Here is a 22,390-nt window from a genome sequence, read left to right on the forward strand (position 1 = left end):
ATTCAAATGAAATTTTTCACACCATATTATTAATTACTTGAAACACGTATTCCAGACTATTATTTACAACAGACTCGGCGAGTACAACATTTCCGACATTTTTACTGAGGCTTTACATTACAATAGAAAGTTTTCTTCAAAAAAAAAAATCTTATGAGATTTTTGCACCGCCTGCAAACAAAGTGTTTTTCATTGAAATAGAATACTCATTTGATACACAGAAGTTAATTTTCATTAATAATTTGAATTTTAAAAACGTGTTCATTCTGCCTGAGAGCCAATTATTATTTTTGGCGCCCCCTAAACTGGTAAACAAAACTCAATGCCGTCAACGCGAATATAACAGTTGAAAAGACGAGGGACAAATGAAACTAAACTGATGTCTTTACACGAAGAGCGAGAGACGGTCAGTTCATTTGAATCTTACAGCTCACACACTCTCTTCAATTCTACAGCTCTTTTCTCTCCTTCATCATCATCGAAGTGAGCTGAAGAGCTGTTTGATTTTTTTTTTGCGAGCTGTTCCGCGTCAACTCACTTCAAAGAGTCGATTCTTCGGAACAGCTCATGAGCGGATGGCACATCTCTAATACAATCTTTTCATTGACACGTACAGCGCTAGTACAGTTGTATGTCTGTCCATGGTATTACCAAAGATTTGGTAATTTAGTAATCTTTTTTTCTGGGTGTAGTCTAATCCTATCTTTCTTGAGTGATATTCTGGTCCGGCTAAAAAGGTAAATGAACGATGCAGGAGTCACGATAACGTTTGTTTCTTTGATCGGGGAAACATTCAACAGATAGTGCACGGAAAAAGAGTAGCAATAAGTTTTTTTTGAAGCAAAATGCACTTAAAAAATAAATTTGACTCCGAATGATCCGGAGTTGAACGATTGACAAGTATAAATTTGCCGTACGATAAAGTAAGTCCTCCCTGTGGGCACCCTATGTTTGGTCGTTGAGGTTTCGTGTTTTCAATCCCCGACACGGAGCGGCGCCTTCTAACAATAAAGACAACATTGAAGTGGGACAGTTTTTGAATGCAATGTATATCATGAGGAATTCATTTGTGTAACTGAAATTATTTTCAATGTTGGGATAACGATTGTACTAACCATTCCTGTTGGAATTTAGACAGTATTTTGTGTTTATACAAGAAAAAAAATGAGCGAGCAACGAAAGGTACGTTTGGGAACATTTTTAAGGATGTGTATTGACTGTTAAGAACTCCCCGCCTAGAATTTGGAGATCCTGGAACGCATCAGCGGTGTCGATGTGGGCCGACTGTGGCTCCTTCACGACGAATCTTTCAGGGAGTTCTTCGATTGGTTTGGACAATCTGTTGATGACGATAATTTGATTCCAGACAGTGTACTCAGAGAGTAGGTTCGATGTTGTTAATAATAATAATTCACCAATTCAAAGCGACATTTTCATTGCTTCGCAGATATGCCGATTTGGAAAGTAATGGTTTGGTTTTGTCAGACGAGACGCTGCAGGCCGAGCTAGAAATTATCAATAAACGATACCCAGGCATCCTCGAGTACAAGGATGCGGACATCGAGGATTATGAGGGGCAATTGCAACAGCTGGTGGCCATTGAAGAGCAGTACGGAAAGTTGATTTCAGACGCCAAGAAAACAGAAATTGCTCTTACCAGAGAAATCTCCGACGTGGAAACCAAAATCATGAACGCAGAAATAAACCATGATCGAGCCGTCGCGGATTGTAAGGAAAAGGCTAATTTTTTGCAACAGATTCAAACCCACACTCAGCAGCAAATTTTCGACATGCATCAATGTTACGTTCAAACTGTATGATTGTTTTAACGTATGGAACAATGTATTTTTTTACCAGAATTTCCTATTTTTCCGCAGCAAAATCCACCCCTTTTCATCCACCAGATGCCAATTGAACAATTCAATATGAAGTGCGACCAGTTTTTAAAATATCTTGAAATGTACATTCGCAAGCATTTTCCCGTTCGCGATCTCAACGACTCTGACCAAGAACCGGATCAGGACCATCGGGATGTGATTATCAAACTGGAGAGTATCAAAGCCCGACTAGACTTATCCGAAATGCAGCTCATAGGAACCAGAAAAGAGTATCACGGACTGCAGAAGATGTTGGAGCGCTTCCAGGATCCCAGCTGGCAACCGATGAAAATCGCAGCGATGAAAAAAGTGTGCGCAGAATTGAAGGCATCCAACGAACAGGATCGACTGCTGATCGATGTGTTGAACCAAGAGCTGGAAATGTATATTCGTCAGCTCAACGAGCAACGGATCGAATTTATTCTGTACAAAAACAGCCAAATTAAGCTGGATCGGGCCGTCCATCGGCTTGAGTTTATCCGCAAGCTGGCCGCCATAATCTCCAGTACTCTGATGAACGCCGAAATGCTATGGATTCTTATGCAGTTGGATTTGGAAAAGATCAATAACAAGTTTGATAACTGTGACGAGATGAATTCGGAAACGCAGCGTTGCATGAGGCGAATTGAGCAGATGAAATTCGTTGCACGGAACAATGCGGGGGAGCAAGCGTATGAGGAGTTTGTGGCGCAGTTTTGTGAGCTAGTAGGTGCGCTGAATTTGAACCATTCCTCCGGCAGTCGGTCCATGAGCTTGAAAAGTTGTATTCTTGATTTCGCTGACAACAAGAAACGGATATTCAAAAACTTGCAGTCAGTGGTTAGCGGCAAATTTTACAAAAAATCGGATGAGTTATTAGATGAATTGTGCGTATCGCCTTTCGAATGTGGTTTGAAATGATTGATGGTTATTTTACTGCTTTTTTAGGAATAAAAACGAGAAACTGCTCCAAAAGTATGTGTACGATGGACCTGTAAATCGTCCACAGTTTTTCGATCAGCAAAATTTGGAAAGGATTCAACGCTTGTCTTTTGAGATAGATCAAATCGAGAAGGAATTGAAAGCGCTCAAGACCGATTATCAGCATAACATCAATGAACCGAAGGTAAACACATCAACCATTTTTTCAATCTATTTGATAGTAAGGATGCATCTTGGTGGAACAAAAAACTTGAAAAGCTCAGAAAATTGTCTAGAAAACTGTCGACAAAGTAAAAATAACTTCTGATTGGACAGATTACAAACACTGTCTAACAGAATATAACAAAAAAATATCCGTAAATTTAAGAGAAGATTGGAAGTTTACTTGTGAACAGGTAGAAAGACATCATAAATTTCGTATTTTATCGTGCAAATCAACATTTCACACGGAGTCCCGTATGAAAAATCGATATGACGATTTTCATTGGCACCCTAAACTATACTTTTTGCCTCGTATTACGAAAAAAGTCCCAGAGTGTCGACTTTTGACAAAAAAAATCGAGATGACAGTAGATCTCGACGTTTTATGCAATTTGAAAACATTTTTTCATTTTTTTTTCGAAAACTCCGACTTTCTTGGGTGATTTTTCGGTTTTCAAAAAACTCAAACTTTTACCGCTGTGCGACACTAGTAAATGAATTCCGTTTGAGCTGATATTTTGCATAGGGTAGTTTTCCGTGGGAATCAACATTTTTAATCAAGTTCGCTTTGGAAATTCGAGATGGCCATTTTCATTGGCACTCTAATATTAGGCTGTCAAAAAAGTCCTGCGGTATTTTTTTTGAATTTTCATTTGTTCATAAAATTAGTTACAATCATCTGTTTTAAGTCAAATATGCGCCGTTTTGTTCGATGACTTGTTCCCAACGAGATGCCAACTTCATAATACCCCTGTTATAGAAGCTCGCTTCCTTATTGGCAAAAAACTCGGATAGCCTATTTTCACAGGCCTCTTTTGTGACTAACTTCTGACTACCTAGCTCGTTCGCCATGGACAAAAACAGGTGGTAGTCACTTGGTGCAAGGTCCGGACTATACGGCGGATGCAAAAGAACCTCCCATCCGAGCTCCCGGAGCTTCTGGCGCGTCACCAAAGAAGTGTGTGGCCTGGCGTTGTCCTGATGGAAGACAAAGCGGTCTCTGTTTATCAAAGATGGCCTCTTCTTCATGAGTGCTACCTTCAAGCGGTCCAGTTGTTGGCAGTACAGGTCCGAATTAAGCGTTTGGCCATAGGGAAGCAGCTCATAATAGATTATTCCTTGACAATCCCACCAAACACACAGCAGAACCTTCCTGGCCGTTAATGAGGGCTTGGCCACCGTCTGAGCCGCTTCAGCGGGCTTCGACCATGACCGTTTGCGCTTCACGTTGTCGTAAGTGACCCACTTTTCATCGCCAGTCACCATTCGCTTCAGAAACGGGTCGATTTTGTTGCGATTCAGCAGCGATTCACATGCGTCGATACGATATAAAGATGTTTTTTTGCGTCAACGTGTGTGGCACCCATACATCGAGCTTCTTTGTGAATCCAAGCTTCTTCAAATGGTTAATAACGGTTTGATGACTTATCCCCAGCTCTTGGCCGATGCTACGGCTGCTACTATGGTGGTCTTTCTCGGCTAATTCAGCGATTTTGTCGCAATTTTCGACGACAGGCCTTCCGGAGCGTGGCGCATCTTTGACGACCTCTACACCAGAACGAAAACCTTGAAACCATCGTTGTGCGGTGGAAATGGAAACTGTATCGGGTCCATAAACTGCACAAATTTTATTGGCAGCTTGAGATGCATTTTTGCCTTTGTCATAGTAGTACTGTAAAATATGTCGGATTTTCTCTTTATTTTGCTTCATATTTGCGACACTATAACTCACGAACGACTTAACCAAACAAAACACTGTCAAGGACTATATTATAGCCTTTCCAACAAGCTATAGTATGACTCGATACAATGAATACAACTAGAACTACGCGCTTACAACGACACCCCGCGGAAATACCGCAGGTCTTTTTTGACAGCCTAATATATATACAGGTCGGACTCGATTATCCGGATTATTGGTTTTTTTTCACTCCGGATAATCGAATCCTCCGGATAATCGAATCCTCCGGATAATCGAGTCATAGAAAAAAACGTTTTTTTTCGGTAAACGTAATATAATTATGATTTGAACTTATTTATAAAACGGTTTTGATTCGGAACTGTCAACGCGTAGTGGTCGGATGTGTTTTCTTTGTCCGCGATTGTTTCACAGTATTTTCTATTTTGTTTTACTATTTTCGAGATATTCACGGTAAGCTTGAGTTCTAAAAGAATTCTGAACACTGGAGGTCGATGTGGCCGTTGAAGATGCATCGTTGCGTCAATCTCAGATTTTAATCCGACGCAACTATGGGAAAGCCAATGTTATTCTAACCTCATCCGACAATAAAGGTGGTAGCTCACAGTCGGATAGTGTGAAAATCGAAAAAAACAACAAGTGTACTCCAAACGAGTGAAATGTCGTCCAGTGGAGACGGCGTCCAAATAGCACCGAACGTGGAGACAAGTAATTCCTTTGGCGTTCTTGCTGGTATAGATGACGAAACGATTGACAACAACGGCGATCCCCAAGCATCAGCTCAACAATAATCAGAGTTTCAATCAGCGCCGCTGATGTGGATGTTTTCCATAGTGTCGTTGATGTGCTCAAAAGTCACGAATGGCAGTTTTTCACTCATCGAATTTCCCATGAAATTCCTATCAAGGTAGATCTTACTGGATTGCCCTTTGTTTGAAATAAACGATCTGCAAAAAGAGCTGCTGGAAAATCAAGTGGTCCCACAGGACGTAAAGGTTTTGACGGCAAAATGCAACGATTATGCCCTTTACTTGCTGCATTTTGCAAAGGGTTCTGTGAAACTTCAACAATTGCAAAAGGTGAAGACTCTTTTTAATACAATCGTCACGTGGAGATACTTCACTAGGAAGTCATCGGATGTCCTACAATGCTATCGTTGCCAAAAATTTGGTCACGGTGCATCAAACTGCAACCTTCTATCTCTGTTTGTCAAATGTGGAGATAAACATCCTACCAACCAATGTAAAATTACGCCGAAGACTGGCAACGGAGACGAAACAAGTTCTCATATCAAGTGCGCGAACTGCAGTGGAAACCACACTGCAAGCTACCGAGGGTGCCCAGCCCGGAAAATGTACCTGCAAAACTTGCAGATGATGAAGGAAATGCAGGGTGAAAGCAAATTCAGAAAATCAAATCCATCCTTACGTCGTCAGGACCCTATTCAGCGCTCAGCTGTAGTTCACAGTGTAAATTCAACGAACCATTCGAACCGACCATCGTATGCTCAGGTGCTGAAGCAGCCACCAATGTCCATCACAGCCCCGCCTGCTAGCTCCCACAGTAGATTCCGTAGTCTTCATAAATTCGGAATTCTTGTGTTTGGCGCGAGATCTGTTCGTCAGCTTAAAAGCTTGCCAGTCTAAGGAAGAACAATTCATCGCCCTATCGGAGCTGATGATAAAATATATTTACCATGGATAATTCACAAGTTCTGAAAGTGATGTATTGGAATGGTAGATCCATTTCTGGAAAAGCACTTGAAGAAGCACTCGATTGATATAGCAGTTGTGACTGAGACGTGGCTCAAGTCAACAAAATCATTTCTTCATCCATCTTTCTGTTGTATACGGCTAGATAGACAAAGTAACGAAGCCGATCGGGGAGGAGGTGTCGCGGTTGTGCTCAAAAAAGGAATAACCTATACCCAAATCAACATTAGGACGAGTGTCATCGAATCGGTTGGTGTCGATATATATCAAGGACATGAACATATACATATCATCGCAGCATACTTCCCCGGGAGTAGTTCACGGGAGAATCTCAATCGCTCCCAACGTGACTTGGATATCCTGACACGACTTTCCGTTCCCTTCTTTATCGTTGGGGATTTCAATGCTCGTCACCGAAATTGGAACTGCGCAAATGCGAATAAAGCTGGAGATTTGTTGGCACGTGATGATTTACGATGGCAATGGCTATTTTGTGCATTTTCCAGACAATTATACATACTATCCAGCTGGTCGTGGTCGGCCATCTACCTTGGCCATAGTTCTTTCGAACAATTTGATTTCTATGTCGAAACCTAAAGTGATTCACGAACTGTCATCCGATCATTGCTCTGTGCTATTTTCTATTGACATCGATGTCCCGTTCACCGATACTCTACAAACATATAAATGTTTCCATCGTGCTGATTGGCATCCCTTCCGGCGAATCATCAACCAACGGATCCACCTTCTATCGCCACCGTTCTCTCATTTTTCAGACATAAATGCAATTGATGAAGCAGTTCTACTTTTCAAAGATAATGTGATATCCGCTGAAGCTTCTGCAGTTCCTCTTGTTCCAAGAAGAAACTACCAGACACAAGCGATTCCGGAATCGACAAGACAATTAATTCAACTACGAAATAGGCGTAGAAGACAATGGATCAGATCAAGAGATCGCATACGCATACGCATACGCGAAGAGTGCTCCCTCGCTCATTTTCAGAAATTTGGTGATACACTTAACAGTTCGCAACTGGGATGTAAGGACCTGTGGAAAGTCAATAGAGCACTTAGAAAGAATTGCAAATACAGTTCACCATTAAAAGATGGTGACAAACTCATCGCTACTGCTTCCGTAAAAGCTGAATTACTATCCGTTAGTTTTGCCAAATCACATGCTAACTCACTTCCAGAAGACACAGACATATTGATGGGGTACTGTGAAAATATGTAATCCGCCATTTTGTAGTGGCCGCCATCTTGGCTTTGCATTTTTCATAAATAACTGTGTCCTACGTCAATCCCTTTAATTTGATATTCATATTTATGAGGTTCTGTAAAAATATTAGAGCCGCCATTTTGTAGCGGCCGCCATCTTGGATATAATTTTTTCATAAATAACTGTGTTCTACTAGTCAAGTTAGTCAAGCCCATTTTGATTTTAACGAAAAATATCGACTGGATGAAATTTCGAGAAATAATCTCTGAATCTATTGAATCTGAATCTATTCATGAATTACCCCCTCTCGAAGAATATAGTTTCATTTCTGGCTTGATTTATGAGAGCGCTCTACAAGCCCAAACGAAACGTGTTCTTACCACTCAGCCTCGTCGCCGTCTTCCATCCCTATGGTGGGATAAGGAGCGCTCTAAAGTTTATCTTGAAAAATCGACTGTGTTCAAGGAATTCAGAAAACAAGGAACGACAGACTGTTTCCGAACTTACATTGCCCTGGAACGCAAACTTAAGAATTTGACTAGAGCAAAGAAACGTGGTTTCCTGGCGAGAGTACGTCAATGGCCTATCGAGACAGACCGCTATGAGCACTCTTTGGGAAACGGCTAGGAGAATGCGGGGTCGGAGCCACAATAACGAAAGTGAGGAATACTCTGATCGTTGGATCTACAGTTTTGCGAGGAAGGTTTGCCCAGATTCCGTTCCAACACAAAATATCGTACGTGATTGACGTTCCGCTTCAAATCAAATGGGTTGAAACGAACAATTTGCTTTCAGTTAAGCAGTTTGGGTTCAGAAGAGGTAAAGGAACAAATGATTGTCTAGCATTGCTTTCGTCTGAAATTCAAATATCATTTGCTCGTAAAGAACGAATGGCTTCGCCTTTCCTTGATATCAAAATGGCTTTTGATTCTGTTTCCATTGATATAATATCAGATAAACTTCATAATTGTGGACTCTCACCAATTTTAAACAATTATTTGTATAATTTGCTGTCAGAAACACACATGAGTTTTGCTCATGGAAATTTGGCAGTCTCCCGACTAAGCTATATGGGCCTTCCACAAGGTTCATGTTTGAGCCCCCTATTATATAACTTTTATGTCAATGACATCGATAATTGCCTTTCGAGACATTGCACGCTACGTCAACTTGCAGATGATGGAGTGGTTTCTATTAGGGGATCCTCCTCCACCGATCTGCAAAGACCATTACAGGATACTTTGGACAATTTGTCCACATGGGCTATCAAGCTGAGTATCGGATTCTCTACGAAGAAAACAGAGATGGTAGTTTTTGACGTAGAACTACGTCTTTCATTAAGGGTGCCAAATCAGAAAACAGGTCACATTTTTATGAAATAAAGTTAACGTTAATAACTATTTTTTCCGCGAACGAATTTTGGCGATTTACATACCAAACGAATCGGATATTCCCTAAGATATGTTTGATATGCTATACATTACAATCCCATGGTGTGTAAATGGTTAAAATTCATGAAAATTATAAGAGTTTCCATTTTCCCATACATTTGATCTGACCATTTGTGTGCTTTCCCGAACACAGCTGTGAATAACGGGCAACTTATCGACGAGCAACGAAGGGGAAATCGTAAAATGTAAAGTCTCCATGAACAAAGGAAAAGAAGAAGAACGAAGGGGAATATTTGCTTAGAGTATAAACAGTGGATCCTGCTGAGGCAAATTTAGAGGCGAATGAACTGCAAAGTTTAAAGCCTCTTAAAGACAAAGAAAGAAATGAGGCAGACTTCATTCTTCGTGAGGACACCGACTGGACAACACCGTTGCTGGGCGAGCTGGATCGCTTGTTCTTCCTTGTTTTGTGCCATCACATGTCTTCGTTTCGGACTGAGTTGCTGATGTCTTTGGCATTGCAATCATTGCATCAAACTGACGCCATTGCATTAATGTTTTGAGCTACACAATTGTGTGGGGAATCATCAAGCTAGGCTATCGTCAACTCACCAATAAAATAAATGTTCTGGAATTTTGTCAGCGATTTGGTGTCGCATGACGGTAGCAAAACTCTCTACAAAGAATGACAGCTAAGCTGATCTAGACCAGCAATATTAACAAAGAGGTTTTCTGTTGAGAAGTGCACAAAACGGAGATAAGTGTGTGTATATTTCATTGCTTCAAGTCATCGATGAATGGATATTTGTGTGCCTACGTGCGTGCGTTTTAACGTATTGCGCTGCTGCGGGCGAACATGTCGATCCGAACGTGGCGTCAAGGAGTTGCGCTAGGGTATTAGTAATGAATCTCTGCTGAGGCAAATATTCAGCCTTTTCCCAAACATTGTTTGTTTTCCGTCATCACAAAGGCATCTTTGATGCCTTTGACCTTGCATCAATGCATTGAACTGACGCTATGATGAATGTGCACCAAAAATTATTTGGGGAATACCAAGTTATTGAATAAGTTATAATAAGTTATTAATTTATTTGGGTTCGCTTGCCAGTTTCAAAACTCTCTTCAACTTGGATTGCATTTGCGCTAATCTTGATCATAATGAAGCAGTGCTATTTTTTCTAGGTCGTTGAGATTAACAGAAAGAGTTTATTTCGTTTATTTAGTCACCAAGAAAGTAAATGTCGTTCTGGAATTTTGTATGTGATTTGGTTTCGCTTGCAAGTAGCAAAACTTTCTCCACTAAGGATGATAACTGCGCTTATCTCGAGCATGTATTGTTCTTCGAGGACTAGAATGAATTATCAAACAATAATCGTCAAATGATTCCAAAAAAAAAATATTTCAGGGCGACCAAATTCGTAGAACGGTTGTTTATAAAACTTCGTAGCATTATAAAATAATATTCGCAGTTATAAACAAGCGACTTGAATTAATCTACAGCGTAGTTCTACGTCAACAATGCGGTCGTGTCTTGGACACAACCTCCTATAATTTTTTTCTAAAAATCACAAACCCGCTTCATTTATTCGGCAAAACATTAACCCATTTTATGAATTTCAAATATCTTGGTGTCTATTTCGATTCTAGATGTACTTGGAGGAGACTTATTGCGTATCTGAAACATAAATGCCTACAGAGAATCAACTTCCTCGAGACAATAACTGGAACGTGGTGTGGTGCCCATCCAGGTGACTTCGTAAGTTTGTACAAAAAAAAACCATATTATCGGTCCTCGAGTACGGTAGTTTTTGCTTCCGAACGGCTGCTTAGACTCATATTCTTAAGATGGAGCAAATACAATACCGTTGCTTGCGTATTGCTTTAGGTTGCATGCGATCGACTCATACGATGAGTCTTGAGGTTCTGGATGGAGTACTTCCTCTGCCTCTTCGATTTATAGAATTATCATACAGATATCTCATTCGCTGGTAGATTATGAATCCATTGGTAATTGATAATTTCGAAGAACTTCTTCAATTGAATCCGGAGTCAAGGTTCACCACCTTATATGTTGAGTTCCGTACACGAGGATTGCAACCTTCGCTAAGCATCATAAACCAAGACTATCTATCGTACTTCTGTGATTCCGCTGTAAATTTCAACTTAACCATGCATCAAGAAATACGCAATATTTCAGAACATACACGTTTTGTGATTATCCCACGGATGTTTTCTTCGAAATTTGGCGAAGTAAGTTCTGATAGAATGTTTTGACGTGGGACTACGTCTATCCGGAATACATGGAGGGTAAAATGAAAACCTAAACACAGAACATGCAGGAAAAAATGAAAGATTTCGAATTCTTATAGCTCGAACATTTCGTACTGGATAGGAGAGATGTTTGCATCACTTGATAGGGAATATTTCTACGCATCTATCGCAACTAACAAAATGTTGTTTTTCATTAGATTAACAATTGAATAACTGTAAAATATTAGGCGTTATCTAAACGCCCTAACTGCATCGTTTTGATTGGCCCGATTTACGGTTTCCCTAACACAGCCATCAGAACCAAGCAGCCTTGGGGAAATCGGCATTGCAAATACATGAAAGTAGGGGGACTTTTGTTCTCATCGAAAAATGTTCCCTAACACAGACTTTAAAACCAAGCAGCGAAATCGGCATTGCAAACACATGAAAGAGCCTAGAGGCGAGTGAACTGAAAAGTTTAAACCCTCTTAAAGCCAAAAAGAAGAAAAAGAACACACGAAAGTAGGGGGAGCTTTTGTTCCCACCGAAATGTGTTCCCTAATAGAGATTTCTAAACCAAGGTGCCTGGAGGAATCGGTATTTCAAATTCATGCAAGTCGGGGGTATTTTTGTTCCGACTGGAATGTGTTTCCCTAACACAGACTTCAAATCCATGAAGCGTGGGGAAATCGGCATTGCGAATTCATACAAATCGGGGGTATTTTTGTTCCGATTGAAATGTGTTTCCCTAACACAGACTTCAAAACCGAGGTTCTGGGGAAATCGGCTCTGCAAATAAATGCAAACTGCGAGTACTTTTGTCCTCGCTTGCCTTTGTGCAGAGTGGTATATGTCTGTCCTAACATGATCTTCTAAACTTAGGAACCTGGGAAAATCGTGCAGCCACTAGACGCGAATGAACTTCCCAGTTTCAAGCAAATTCGAGATTCGAGAAGTATGTACACTTTTGGGATGTAAACTTCAGAGGGAAATGTAAAATAAAATAATCGTTTGATAATTTTTTTTTGTCTTTATTGGAAAGATTGTCAGCCTTAGGCTGGTTCATCAAACGTTTGATAATTCTTCCGTACATATATTTTGTTCTAGTCATCATACCAAACGTAAAAGGTCCGTCATTAAATTTACTTGTAACGAAGAACAATCAATCACAATAAATGAATTGACTTTACACGGCATTTGTTCATTTTTTTCACTCACAGAGCAAATATATTGAACTCAATTGAATTTGGAAACTGTTTCATTCAATCAAGAATTTAATCAATACAAACGAATGATTGCTAAGCTAAGGTAGTTCCACGTGAACCTTGCGGTTATATCATAGATATAACCCACTCATTTTTTTTAGTGATGGATCATGCATTAATGGCTCCACTAGTTTTGGCATATTTAACGATAACTTCAGTGCCTATTATAGGTTGAGAGATCCCTACTCGGTGTACGTTGCGGAAATGGCTGCAATCCTTCACGCTTTGGAGAAAATTGAATCCTTGTCGATTGATCTTTTCAGATAGCCTCAGCTCAATAGAAGCTATTCGTTTGATAAAACCTATGAGAGCCTCATGTTATTCTCTTATGAGAATAAGACAGCTCTTGGGTAGACAGCTCTAGTAGAAAAATCTTATAGGATTACATTAGCTTGGGTCCCAGCCCATTGATCCATTTCAGGTAACGAGAAAGCGGACTCGTTAGCTAAGCTCGGGGCCTTGGAAGGTACCATTTTCGAACGACAATTAACCTATCATGAATTTTCTTGTACTCCTCGTAGTTATGTACTCGCCAATTGGCAACACAATTGGAGTGAAGATAATATGGGTCGCTGGTTACATACAATTATTCCTAAGGTATCGATGAGCGCATGGTTCAAGGGATTGAATGTAGGTCGGGACATCGTTCGCGTGAAGGCCCGCCCCATGTCTAATCATTACTTGTTAGATGCACATCTTTATCGCATTGGGATCGCGTTTGTAGTAATGGTTATCATGACATCGAGCATGTGGTCTGGTCCTGTATAAACTTCCATTCAGCCAGGGCTCATATATCGAATTCACTCAGGGCACTAGGAAGGCAATCTGACTTACCAGTTAGAGACATCTTAGCTAGTCGCGACCTCAACCTTATGCTTTCCCTTTACCAATTTCTCAAAAGAAATGATACACTGGAGTCGCTTTTTACGCGGGGGATACGTGCCGCGTAAACAAAAACCGCGTAAATTCCAAAATCCCCGTAAAAAAAACCGCGTAAATTCCAAAATCCGTGTAAAAATAAACCGGGTAATTTTCAGAATCTCTGAAAAAATCGAACAAACACCGAATCATTAGTTTAAAAGGCAACCCATATTCAAACAATTGATTAACTGATTTTTTTTGCATGCTACAATCGTGATATCTGTATCTCCTTTTATTTCTCAGCCACTAATCAGTGATATAATACAACATTATTTCGTGAAAAGACACATTAATTAGCATATTGAGTTTTTACGTGGTTGGTAAGTGCCACGTAAAAAAAGCCGCGTAAATTTCGAAATCCGCGTAAAAAAAACCGCGTAAATTCCAAAAACCGCGTAAAAAAAGCCGCGTAAAATAAAATCGCGCATAAAATAACCGCATAAAAAGCGACTTCAGTGTATATCTGTTTGATTCCTTCCTTCCTCATCAAACCAAACTTCCACACTCGCTCCATCCTAGTCCTGAATCCTAATCCTGTCTAATTAATCTGGTGTTAGATTTAGTTATTACTGAATTGTTAGTTTTAATTATATAGAAATAAAGTTATGTTTTAAGGTGAAATTTGACTCGGCGAACGTTAGATAATAAGTAATTGAGTCTGATTAATAATCGTTTTGGAAAAAAAGCCCATATTGATTATTCAATATGGAATTATTATACAAATTATTCAAAATTTCCGAAAAATTTCAAATTTCAAAATTTCAAGTAAAATCAAAGATAAAATATTCCGGATAATCGAGTCCGACCTGTACACGCATTTTAATCTGTACAACTTCTAAATAATCCAGGCTACATAAAATCATGATTTCGATTCGATTGACAAGGCTGTTTTTAAACGGTTTTATTTAGCTTGCCCTGTAATCTGTTTGTATGTTTGTATGTTTGTAACATGTTTGTCTGTAGCGCTGACCCACATTAATAGAAATTTGAACCCCTTTCTGTTGATCGATTGATCTGAAATTTGGAACACACCTTTATCTCTGTAGTCATTAGGCGTCGTGCACAAATTACGTAACGCTAAAAATCCGGATTTTGACCCCCGGATTTTGGATTTCCTATCTCTAATACACAAAAAGTAAAGCAACCTCGACCCATCTCCCCCCTTATCGCGTTACGTAATTTGTGCACAACGCCTTATAAAACTGCGTATTTCATGACCTTGAGAATCCAAGATGGCGGTCGCTACAAAATGGCGGATCACATATTTTCTCAAAACCTCATCGATATGGGTTTTCCAAAACCCCATCAATATGGGTATCAAATGAAAGGGCTTCACTAGTAGAACACAGTTATTTATGAAAAAAGCAAATCCAAAATGGTCGCCACCACAAAATGGCGCCATATATATTTTTTTTTCAAAACTATCAATATGGGTATCAAATGAAAGGGCCTGATTAGTAGAAGTTATTTATGAAAAATTAAAATCCAAGATGGCTGACACTACCAAATGGCGGACTAAATATTTTTTCAAAACCCGATTAATATGGGTATCAAATGAAAGGGCTTGAATAGTAGATCACAGTAGATCATGACAAATCCAAATCCAAGATGACCGCAATCACAAAATAGCAAATTACTTTATTAAATGGTTTTATTTAGCTTCAATTGTATGTATGTTTGTGTGTCTGTAGGGTTGTCCCACATTAATAGAAATTTGACCAATTGGAGCTGACCGAATTTATAAAACACCTTTATCTCTGCTGTCATTTTAAAACTGCTTATCTTGAAAAATCCAATTTGGCCGCCGCTACAAAATAGCTGATTCCATATCATCTCAAAAAAAGGTTGATTGAGATATGTGTTTCAAACGAACGATCTTGACTTGGAGAACACACTATGTATTTTCTGCAATCCACTCAACATCGGTATCAAATGAAATTATTTGACTGATAAAATACAGTACAATGTTTTTATGTAGAGAAATATTCTAATGAAACAAATAATGTACTAAAAACTAGAAAATAAAATAAGTAAAAAAAGACGGGTGGGTAATGTCGGTGACATAACCGGAGTGACGTAGGACTATACAAAGGGGACAGCTTTTGTTAAATATATATTTTAAATATATTGTTTTATTTTCTTCTCCTACGTGAATACCTACCTATCTACCTTAAAAATGGATTAGTTTACTGTTTACTCTTCATGAATATGTTGATGGTTCTGAAAAGAACCTTTGGTGTTGTGTTTTTGTTATCACTCGATATTCCCATCTTGTTCGGTTAAACCTTCCTGTTTAGCTATTGCGTTTGCCACTTGCCACAGCTTTCACAGTTGGAAAATTTCTTCCCATCCAGCTTGTGACATGTTGTTCAGTAAATTACATTTAATGCGACGTGCCGGAGAAAGAAGAACACACTTAAGAACACTTAAGAAACACTTTGCCACTCACTGAAACTAATTGTTGCCTTGATAAGCGCCGAACCGAAGCTGCTCTGTTCTTGATGCGGGTTTTCTGATTGTCGTGAGCAGCTTTGCAAGCCAACCCTTGCGGAGCAATCAGTGAATGCGACCAACAGGGAACTGGAGACTTGCACGGTTCGAGTGAGACTTTGCCTTTCCCTTAACTTGTCCTTCTTTGTTACGTCTACGATGCCGATGCCATACAACCACACGGGTTTACGGTTTGAAAGAAAATAAGATATTTTTTTGGGGTCCGCGTGTTTTATACTCTAGCGGTACACACTCACAGGATAGAGACAAATCGGCAAACTCAGCCAGAGGGGCGAGTCCAACGAGACGAACGAATGAGCGTTAAAAGGGAGCGATGGCGAAAAAATACATTCATTACGATTTGTTCGCTCGTTGGATTCACATGCAGGTTAAAAAGGGTCCTTTTCAGGATCACAAAATTATCTTCAATCTAAAGAGTTTATTGTTTTGTTATCACTCGATATCCCCATCTTGTTCGGCTAAACCTTGCTGTTTAGCGATTGCATTTGCCACTCGCCACAGCTTTCACAGTTGGAAAATTTCTTCCCATCCAGCTTGTGACATATTTTACAGTAAATTAAATTCAATGGCACGTCGCATTACCACCACTCAGTATCGAATTGGGATAATTTTAACCTGTAATTGAACATATGCGATGACAGTGGTACAGTGTCGACCTTCAATGTGGGGTCATAATTTGGACCCCGAACTCTATGTTTACAAAAATGTCCAACTAAATATGTCGCATTACTGGTCCGTCCAATTAGCTAAATGTCGAGATAAGTGTAAATTACTGTACTTTAAATCTAGAAGCAATTTAAGAATTGGTGAAAATCAATAAGCTCAGAACAACTGCCAAATTCACATACTCAAACAAATTATGAAAAAATCAATTTGTGTTTTATTATTATTTTGGATATTGTTTTAGAAAGCATTGAACTGTATTTCCTAAACTCTTTTTTGGAAGGTTTAATGGCCCTGAAAAGCGCCTTGTTTTATGGAATGGTTCCAATTTAGAAAACTTAGTACTCGTGGTTTTGAAAAAAACCATTTCGAACGCCCTCGATGCCGCCTTGTTCTGGATTTGCCACCAAAGCAGTGTGTTTAAAGAACAAATTTTTTCTTCTGCTACCTGATGCCGTTTTGCGATTGCGTTTGCCACTAGCCACTCGCTGCAACTGCCTGTTGTCTTGATGTCCACAGAACCGAATGTGTTCTGTTCCGAATGCGGGTTTTCTTATCGTCGCGAGCAGCTTTACCAGCTAACTCGATCACTTCGGCGGCCGAAACTATATAACGCCGGCTAGGTGGACTGGTGCACTGGTACTAACGCGTTCGGCCTAGCTACCCTTGCGGGGAACTCCAGATCAACACGGTTCGAGCGGGATTTTGCCTTTCCCTTCACTTTTCCTCCTTTACCATGTCCAGACATGGCTGCTTGGGTTGGTTTGTTGATGTGTTGTGATGCGAACCGATGTGGTGTACGGTTTGAATGAGAATGATCGTTACGGCAGCGGAGCGGGGATTTTTAAGCTGACTGGCTGGCTCGAGAATTACGCATGTGTGAGACTGCGACCAATGTTTCGTTCATTTTTTTCTTTTTCCTTTCCACTCGTGGCTCATTCTATTTCGCTGCTGCTCTGGTTGGCCGTTTTAGTCGGTTCGATTTGAGGAGCACAAAATGGACCAATCAAAAATGGGCACATAGTGCATTTGGACAATGCTTGATGTTTCAAAATTATTCAATTATTTATCTCAAGAAAAATGAAATGATATTCGTTATGATAGATGCGTAGATATATTTCCTATCAATTGATGCAAAAACCTTTGCGATCTATTGAGAAATGCTCGAGTTATAAGCGTTCCAAATCTTGCATTTTTTCCTACTTGTTCAGTGCCTAGATTTCCATTTCACCCCCTATATCTTCCGGTTAGACGTAGTCCTACGTCAAAAAAATTTAAACGGTTTAATAGTGATTAAACATAACAATGTATTATTAATAAGACTAAAATAAAATCGTGGGGCACGTTGGATTTCCATTATCCACAATTAGCGACTTCATCATATGTCCCACGATTTTATTTTAGTCTTATTAATGCCCTAGACCAGGGGTTTTCAGATTTTTTTTATGGCAGAGCACTTTTTATAGGAAAATTATTAGACGGAGCACCTGCATTTTTTAATCAATAAAACAAATCCTATCTGCATTGACATTACTCAACTGGGAGCAACTTTATTTCGGTTGCGAGTCGCAGTTACGTGACATCTGACCCGGAGTAAACAAGATAAATAACTATATGCCCAGCGAAATTAAATTGAAGAATGGTTTCCTTCAAGGAGGGTTTTCAAGTGGGAGCATTTGCTAGAACTTCGCGGAGCACAAATTTCCAGCGGAGCACCATTTGAAAACCCCTGCCCTAGACTAATGAAGGAGAGGTGTGATAACTGCTAACTGCTACTTGCCTAATTATTTTCTAGCTTTTATTACATTATTATGTTTTCACCACAATCAAACCGTTTAATTTAAAAAGTTTTTTTTTACTTATTTTATTGTTTATTTTCTCCTTTCAGAATAATGACAAATTCTGGCGCTACAAGCAGAACCTCTGGGTGTGGTTCCTGACGGAGCCCAAGAAAGTCGCCATCGCGATCAAGGAAGTGAGCTCCGCTGCATCCCAAATGGCCGCATCCAAAAGCATTTCAGGTATCAAGCGCAAATCCGTTGAAGATGAGATGAAATTCTCGTAGGCTCGTGCTCGTATCTCCTGTTGTGTTATCATAATGAAAATCCTACGGATGAATTAGTTTAATTTGCTACTGTTTTGCTGCATGAGAGAAAGAAATTGTCCCCCTATAGTTAATATGCAGGACGGCAGCACCCTTCTCCTTCAACATGTGACAACGCGCCGAGTGCTCGCTAATTTGGTAGCAACATTTATCGCCTGCTTTCGTTCTCGTCCGTTTATCCACATGGCGATGAGAGCAGTAAGCAGTACAGCATATATACACGCTTTAGACGGCGCGATGAAAAGCGGCGTCCGCCGCACAATCGGGGATTAAAATTTAAAGCGCATTTTAATGTTTGGTAAAGTTCCGGTCCGGTTGGTTAGGGCTAGCAGCACTCGAAAAATGGCTATTGTGTGCTCGATTTGCACGTTTTGTGTGCGGGAGGCGCCTCTCCGTCACGTACTGGCCCTCGGGGGGATTAATTAAATGAAACTTTACAAAAACACCGCCGAAAGTCCGAGGTTTCTCTTGCTATTTGCCGAAATTACTGGAAAACGCTTTGCTGGAGTACAACTGGGCCAACAATGTGGCGACGTGTAGCAGCAAACGAATGAGCGACTATTGTTTCGGAGTTAACCGATATTGCACCGAGCGGGTCACAACGTTTGCTTCTCGGGTCGAATGTGGTAAAACTTGGGCTGTCTTCGTAAAATATGATTTATTTTTGAGGGAAAGAATAAACTTTCCCTCAAAAAAAAAGAATGCCAAATCAGAAAACAGGTTACGTTTTTATGAAATAAAGTTAACGTTGATAACTGTTTTTGCCGCGAACAGATTTTGGCGATTTACATACCAAAGGAATCGGAAATTCCCTAAGATTTATTTGATATGCTATACATTACAATCCCCTGGTGTGTAAATGGTTAAAAATCATGAAAACTATAAGCGTTTCCATTTTTTCATACATTTGTTCTGCTGATTTGTGAGCTTTTCTACCCGTGCCGTCAATAACGAGCAAGGAAGGGATTGGGCCTGATCACGGACGTCACTTCACGGTGAAAACGAAATGAATTGGAAGCAATTTGTATGCGTTTCATTCCGTTTTCACCGTGAAGTGACGTTCATGATCAGCCCCATTACCTTAAGATTTAAAGCCTCCGTGAACAAAGGAAAAGAAGAAGAACGAAGGGGAATATTTGCCTAGAGAATAAACAGTGGATCTCGCTGAGGCAATAACTGAATATTTGCCTGTCGTGTTTTTTGTCGAATATATTTGATCAGTACACGTTGACTTCATTGGCTTCGGTCAAACAGCGTATGAGCACCCTTAGTAGCCAGAACTAGTTATTGGAAGGATGGTATAGTTCTGCTTTGTGCCCTTCGTATGCGTGTAAGGATATTCCAGATGAAATTGAGCAAACCAATAGCTGTTATAGCTGCAGCCCCTTGCGGATTCCGATTTTTCATTTGAACATTTCACGACTTTTCCGCACGGTATTGGATATTTTTTTCACAAATGAGTTCATGCAAACGCTAAAAGATCTGAATGAAGTTGCGCTTGATCACAAAATTTACGAGAGCTTGGAAAATTAGGGAGTACAGAAACGATGGAAAAATATCTCTTGATCTGCTCAACGAATTTAAGGCTAATGTAATGCATCAACTTCAACTCCAACGACTCGGTTATGTTAAATCTGACCATGCTAGACCCGTCCAATATCATCAGAAGATAACATCAAACCATTCTACCGCTTACCGAAAATTTTCCTAATTTGGTTCCCAGAGAAATGATTCAGCCAATTGATGAGGAATTCAGAGAGCAGTGCAATGTAGATTTTTCAGACTATTCTCCGAACGAACGAAACAATGTAGTCATGTTTTGGGCTAAAGTTCTAGCCACAACTACCCGTGGTGGTGAAATGGCATTCCCGCAATTAGGAAAATTTGTCCCAAAAATTTACTGCACACCGAAGAGTATGAGTATAATGCGTCGATATATGATAAGAAAAAAATAACTGTTAAACCATGTTTCACACATCAGACGTAAAAATGTTGATTGATTAATTGTGTTGAATTTTAGAGACTTTAAACTGTTGCAGTTCTAGTCTTGAGAAGGGCCCGTGTGGGCAATCTCAATCCAAACTCCTTCTTCACCTGCCTTGAGAAAGACACTTCTTGTCATTACTCGTCAGCAAACCGTGTTCGCTTCCACAAACATCAAACGACGTTTTGACGTAGGACTACGTCTTTCATTTCTATACCGGGGTGTAAAATCAAAGTTTCGAAAACGAAAGCGTTACGCCGGAGACCGAGATTTTGAGCGTTAATAGCTCCTAAACAACTGAACGAAATGGTATGATAAACACTTCATTCGAAAGATAAAATGTCTACGCGTTATATACTTGTTACTTTTTGATCCAAAAACTTGTTTCAATAGTCTTAAAATTGCTTTCAAAACAGGCTATTGAAATCACCAATCGGTATATAAGCGAGCGGCGCTCGGAAATCCACTCAGTTCTAATTGAACAGCGACTGGAGCATGTTGTCGCTGTTGCGGTGAAGCTCTTTATTTATCATGAAAGCGCGGATGAACGGTGTCACCAAGAGCCTGGTTGTGCACCCTAGGCCAGAAGGGAATCTATCAGGAGGAGAGTGATGCCACAAACGGTTCCCTGGGAAAACATTGCTACACACACATACACGCGCGGCTATTAACAGGTGGTTATCGAGTTGGCATTAACCACTGGTGGGCTTCCAGTATCGAGGAAAATGTGGAAATATCTAATCGTTACTGAAAATAATCTGCCAGTTCCTTTGGGAATTTTCAAAATATATTCATGTGAAAGAGTTTAATTGAATGTTTTGTATCCATGTAACACTGTGACCAAATACATTTGGTTTTGTGGCTTTTCAATCAATCGCAATTAACAGGATAGCTTCAGAAGATTATTCTTCCCCATCAATAGGATATTTCCGTATCCAATATTGTATGCGCCCGCAATCGATTATTGCTCAGTCGCCGAAAGTTCCGAGCTCAGAGAGTTCATTCCCCTCTAGTTTGCCTTCCAAATTGCCATCGTAAACCACACCTTCTCTCGGTTCAATCACACACAAAAAGCATACTTAAGCGATATACTGGTGGTGAGACACATTCATTTTTCGTGAGGACATCGACAAGGCAACATCGTTGCCTAACGTGCTGGAGGAGGTGGACGGCGAAGGATCGACACATACACGCGCAGAACTCTTTCCGTTAGGATGCCATTCAGCATCGAGAAAGTTCCGGAAAGATCTAATCATTGCTGGAAAATAATCTGCCAGTTCCTTTGGGAATTTTCAAAATATATTCATGTGAAAGAGTTTAATTGAATGTTTTCTATCCATGTAACACTGTGACCAAATATGTTTCAATCAAGTGCTATTAACAGGTGGTTATCGAGTTGGCATTAACCACTGGTGGGCTTCCAGTATCGAGGAAAATGTGGAAATATCTAATCGTTACTGAAAATAATCTGCCACTTCCTTTGGGAATTTTCAAAATATATTCATGTGAAAGAGTTTGATTGAATGTTTTCTATCCATGTTACACTGTGACCAAATATGTTTCAATCAAGTGCTATTAACAGGTGGTTATCGAGTTGGCATTAACCAATGGTGGGCTTCCAGTATCGAGGAAAATGTGGAAATATCTAATCGTTACTGAAAATAATCTGCCA

The 22,390-nt window shown here is 39.9% G+C and overlaps 1 protein-coding gene across 2 annotated transcripts; it reads left to right on the forward strand.

Moving 5' to 3' along the window:
- The first annotated feature begins 1,020 nt into the window (after window positions 1-1,020).
- On the forward strand, window positions 1,021-18,757 carry LOC129776665 (augmin complex subunit dgt3). Of its 2 annotated transcripts, none has more exons than XM_055782438.1 (6): window positions 1,021-1,182; window positions 1,240-1,382; window positions 1,448-1,814; window positions 1,878-2,743; window positions 2,805-2,982; window positions 18,519-18,757. In XM_055782438.1, exons 1-6 carry the CDS (start codon window positions 1,165-1,167, stop codon window positions 18,693-18,695), a joined length of 1,749 nt encoding a protein of 582 aa, XP_055638413.1. In that variant the 5' UTR covers window positions 1,021-1,164; the 3' UTR covers window positions 18,696-18,757. The 2 variants fall into 2 exon arrangements, with proteins under 2 accessions (XP_055638413.1, XP_055638414.1); XM_055782439.1 differs by lacking the exon at window positions 18,519-18,757 and adding an exon at window positions 10,668-10,765.
- The last annotated feature ends 3,633 nt before the right edge of the window (window positions 18,758-22,390 follow it).

Source organism: Toxorhynchites rutilus, chromosome 3, assembly GCF_029784135.1.
Source record: "Toxorhynchites rutilus septentrionalis strain SRP chromosome 3, ASM2978413v1, whole genome shotgun sequence".
Lineage (NCBI taxonomy): Eukaryota > Metazoa > Arthropoda > Insecta > Diptera > Culicidae > Toxorhynchites > Toxorhynchites rutilus.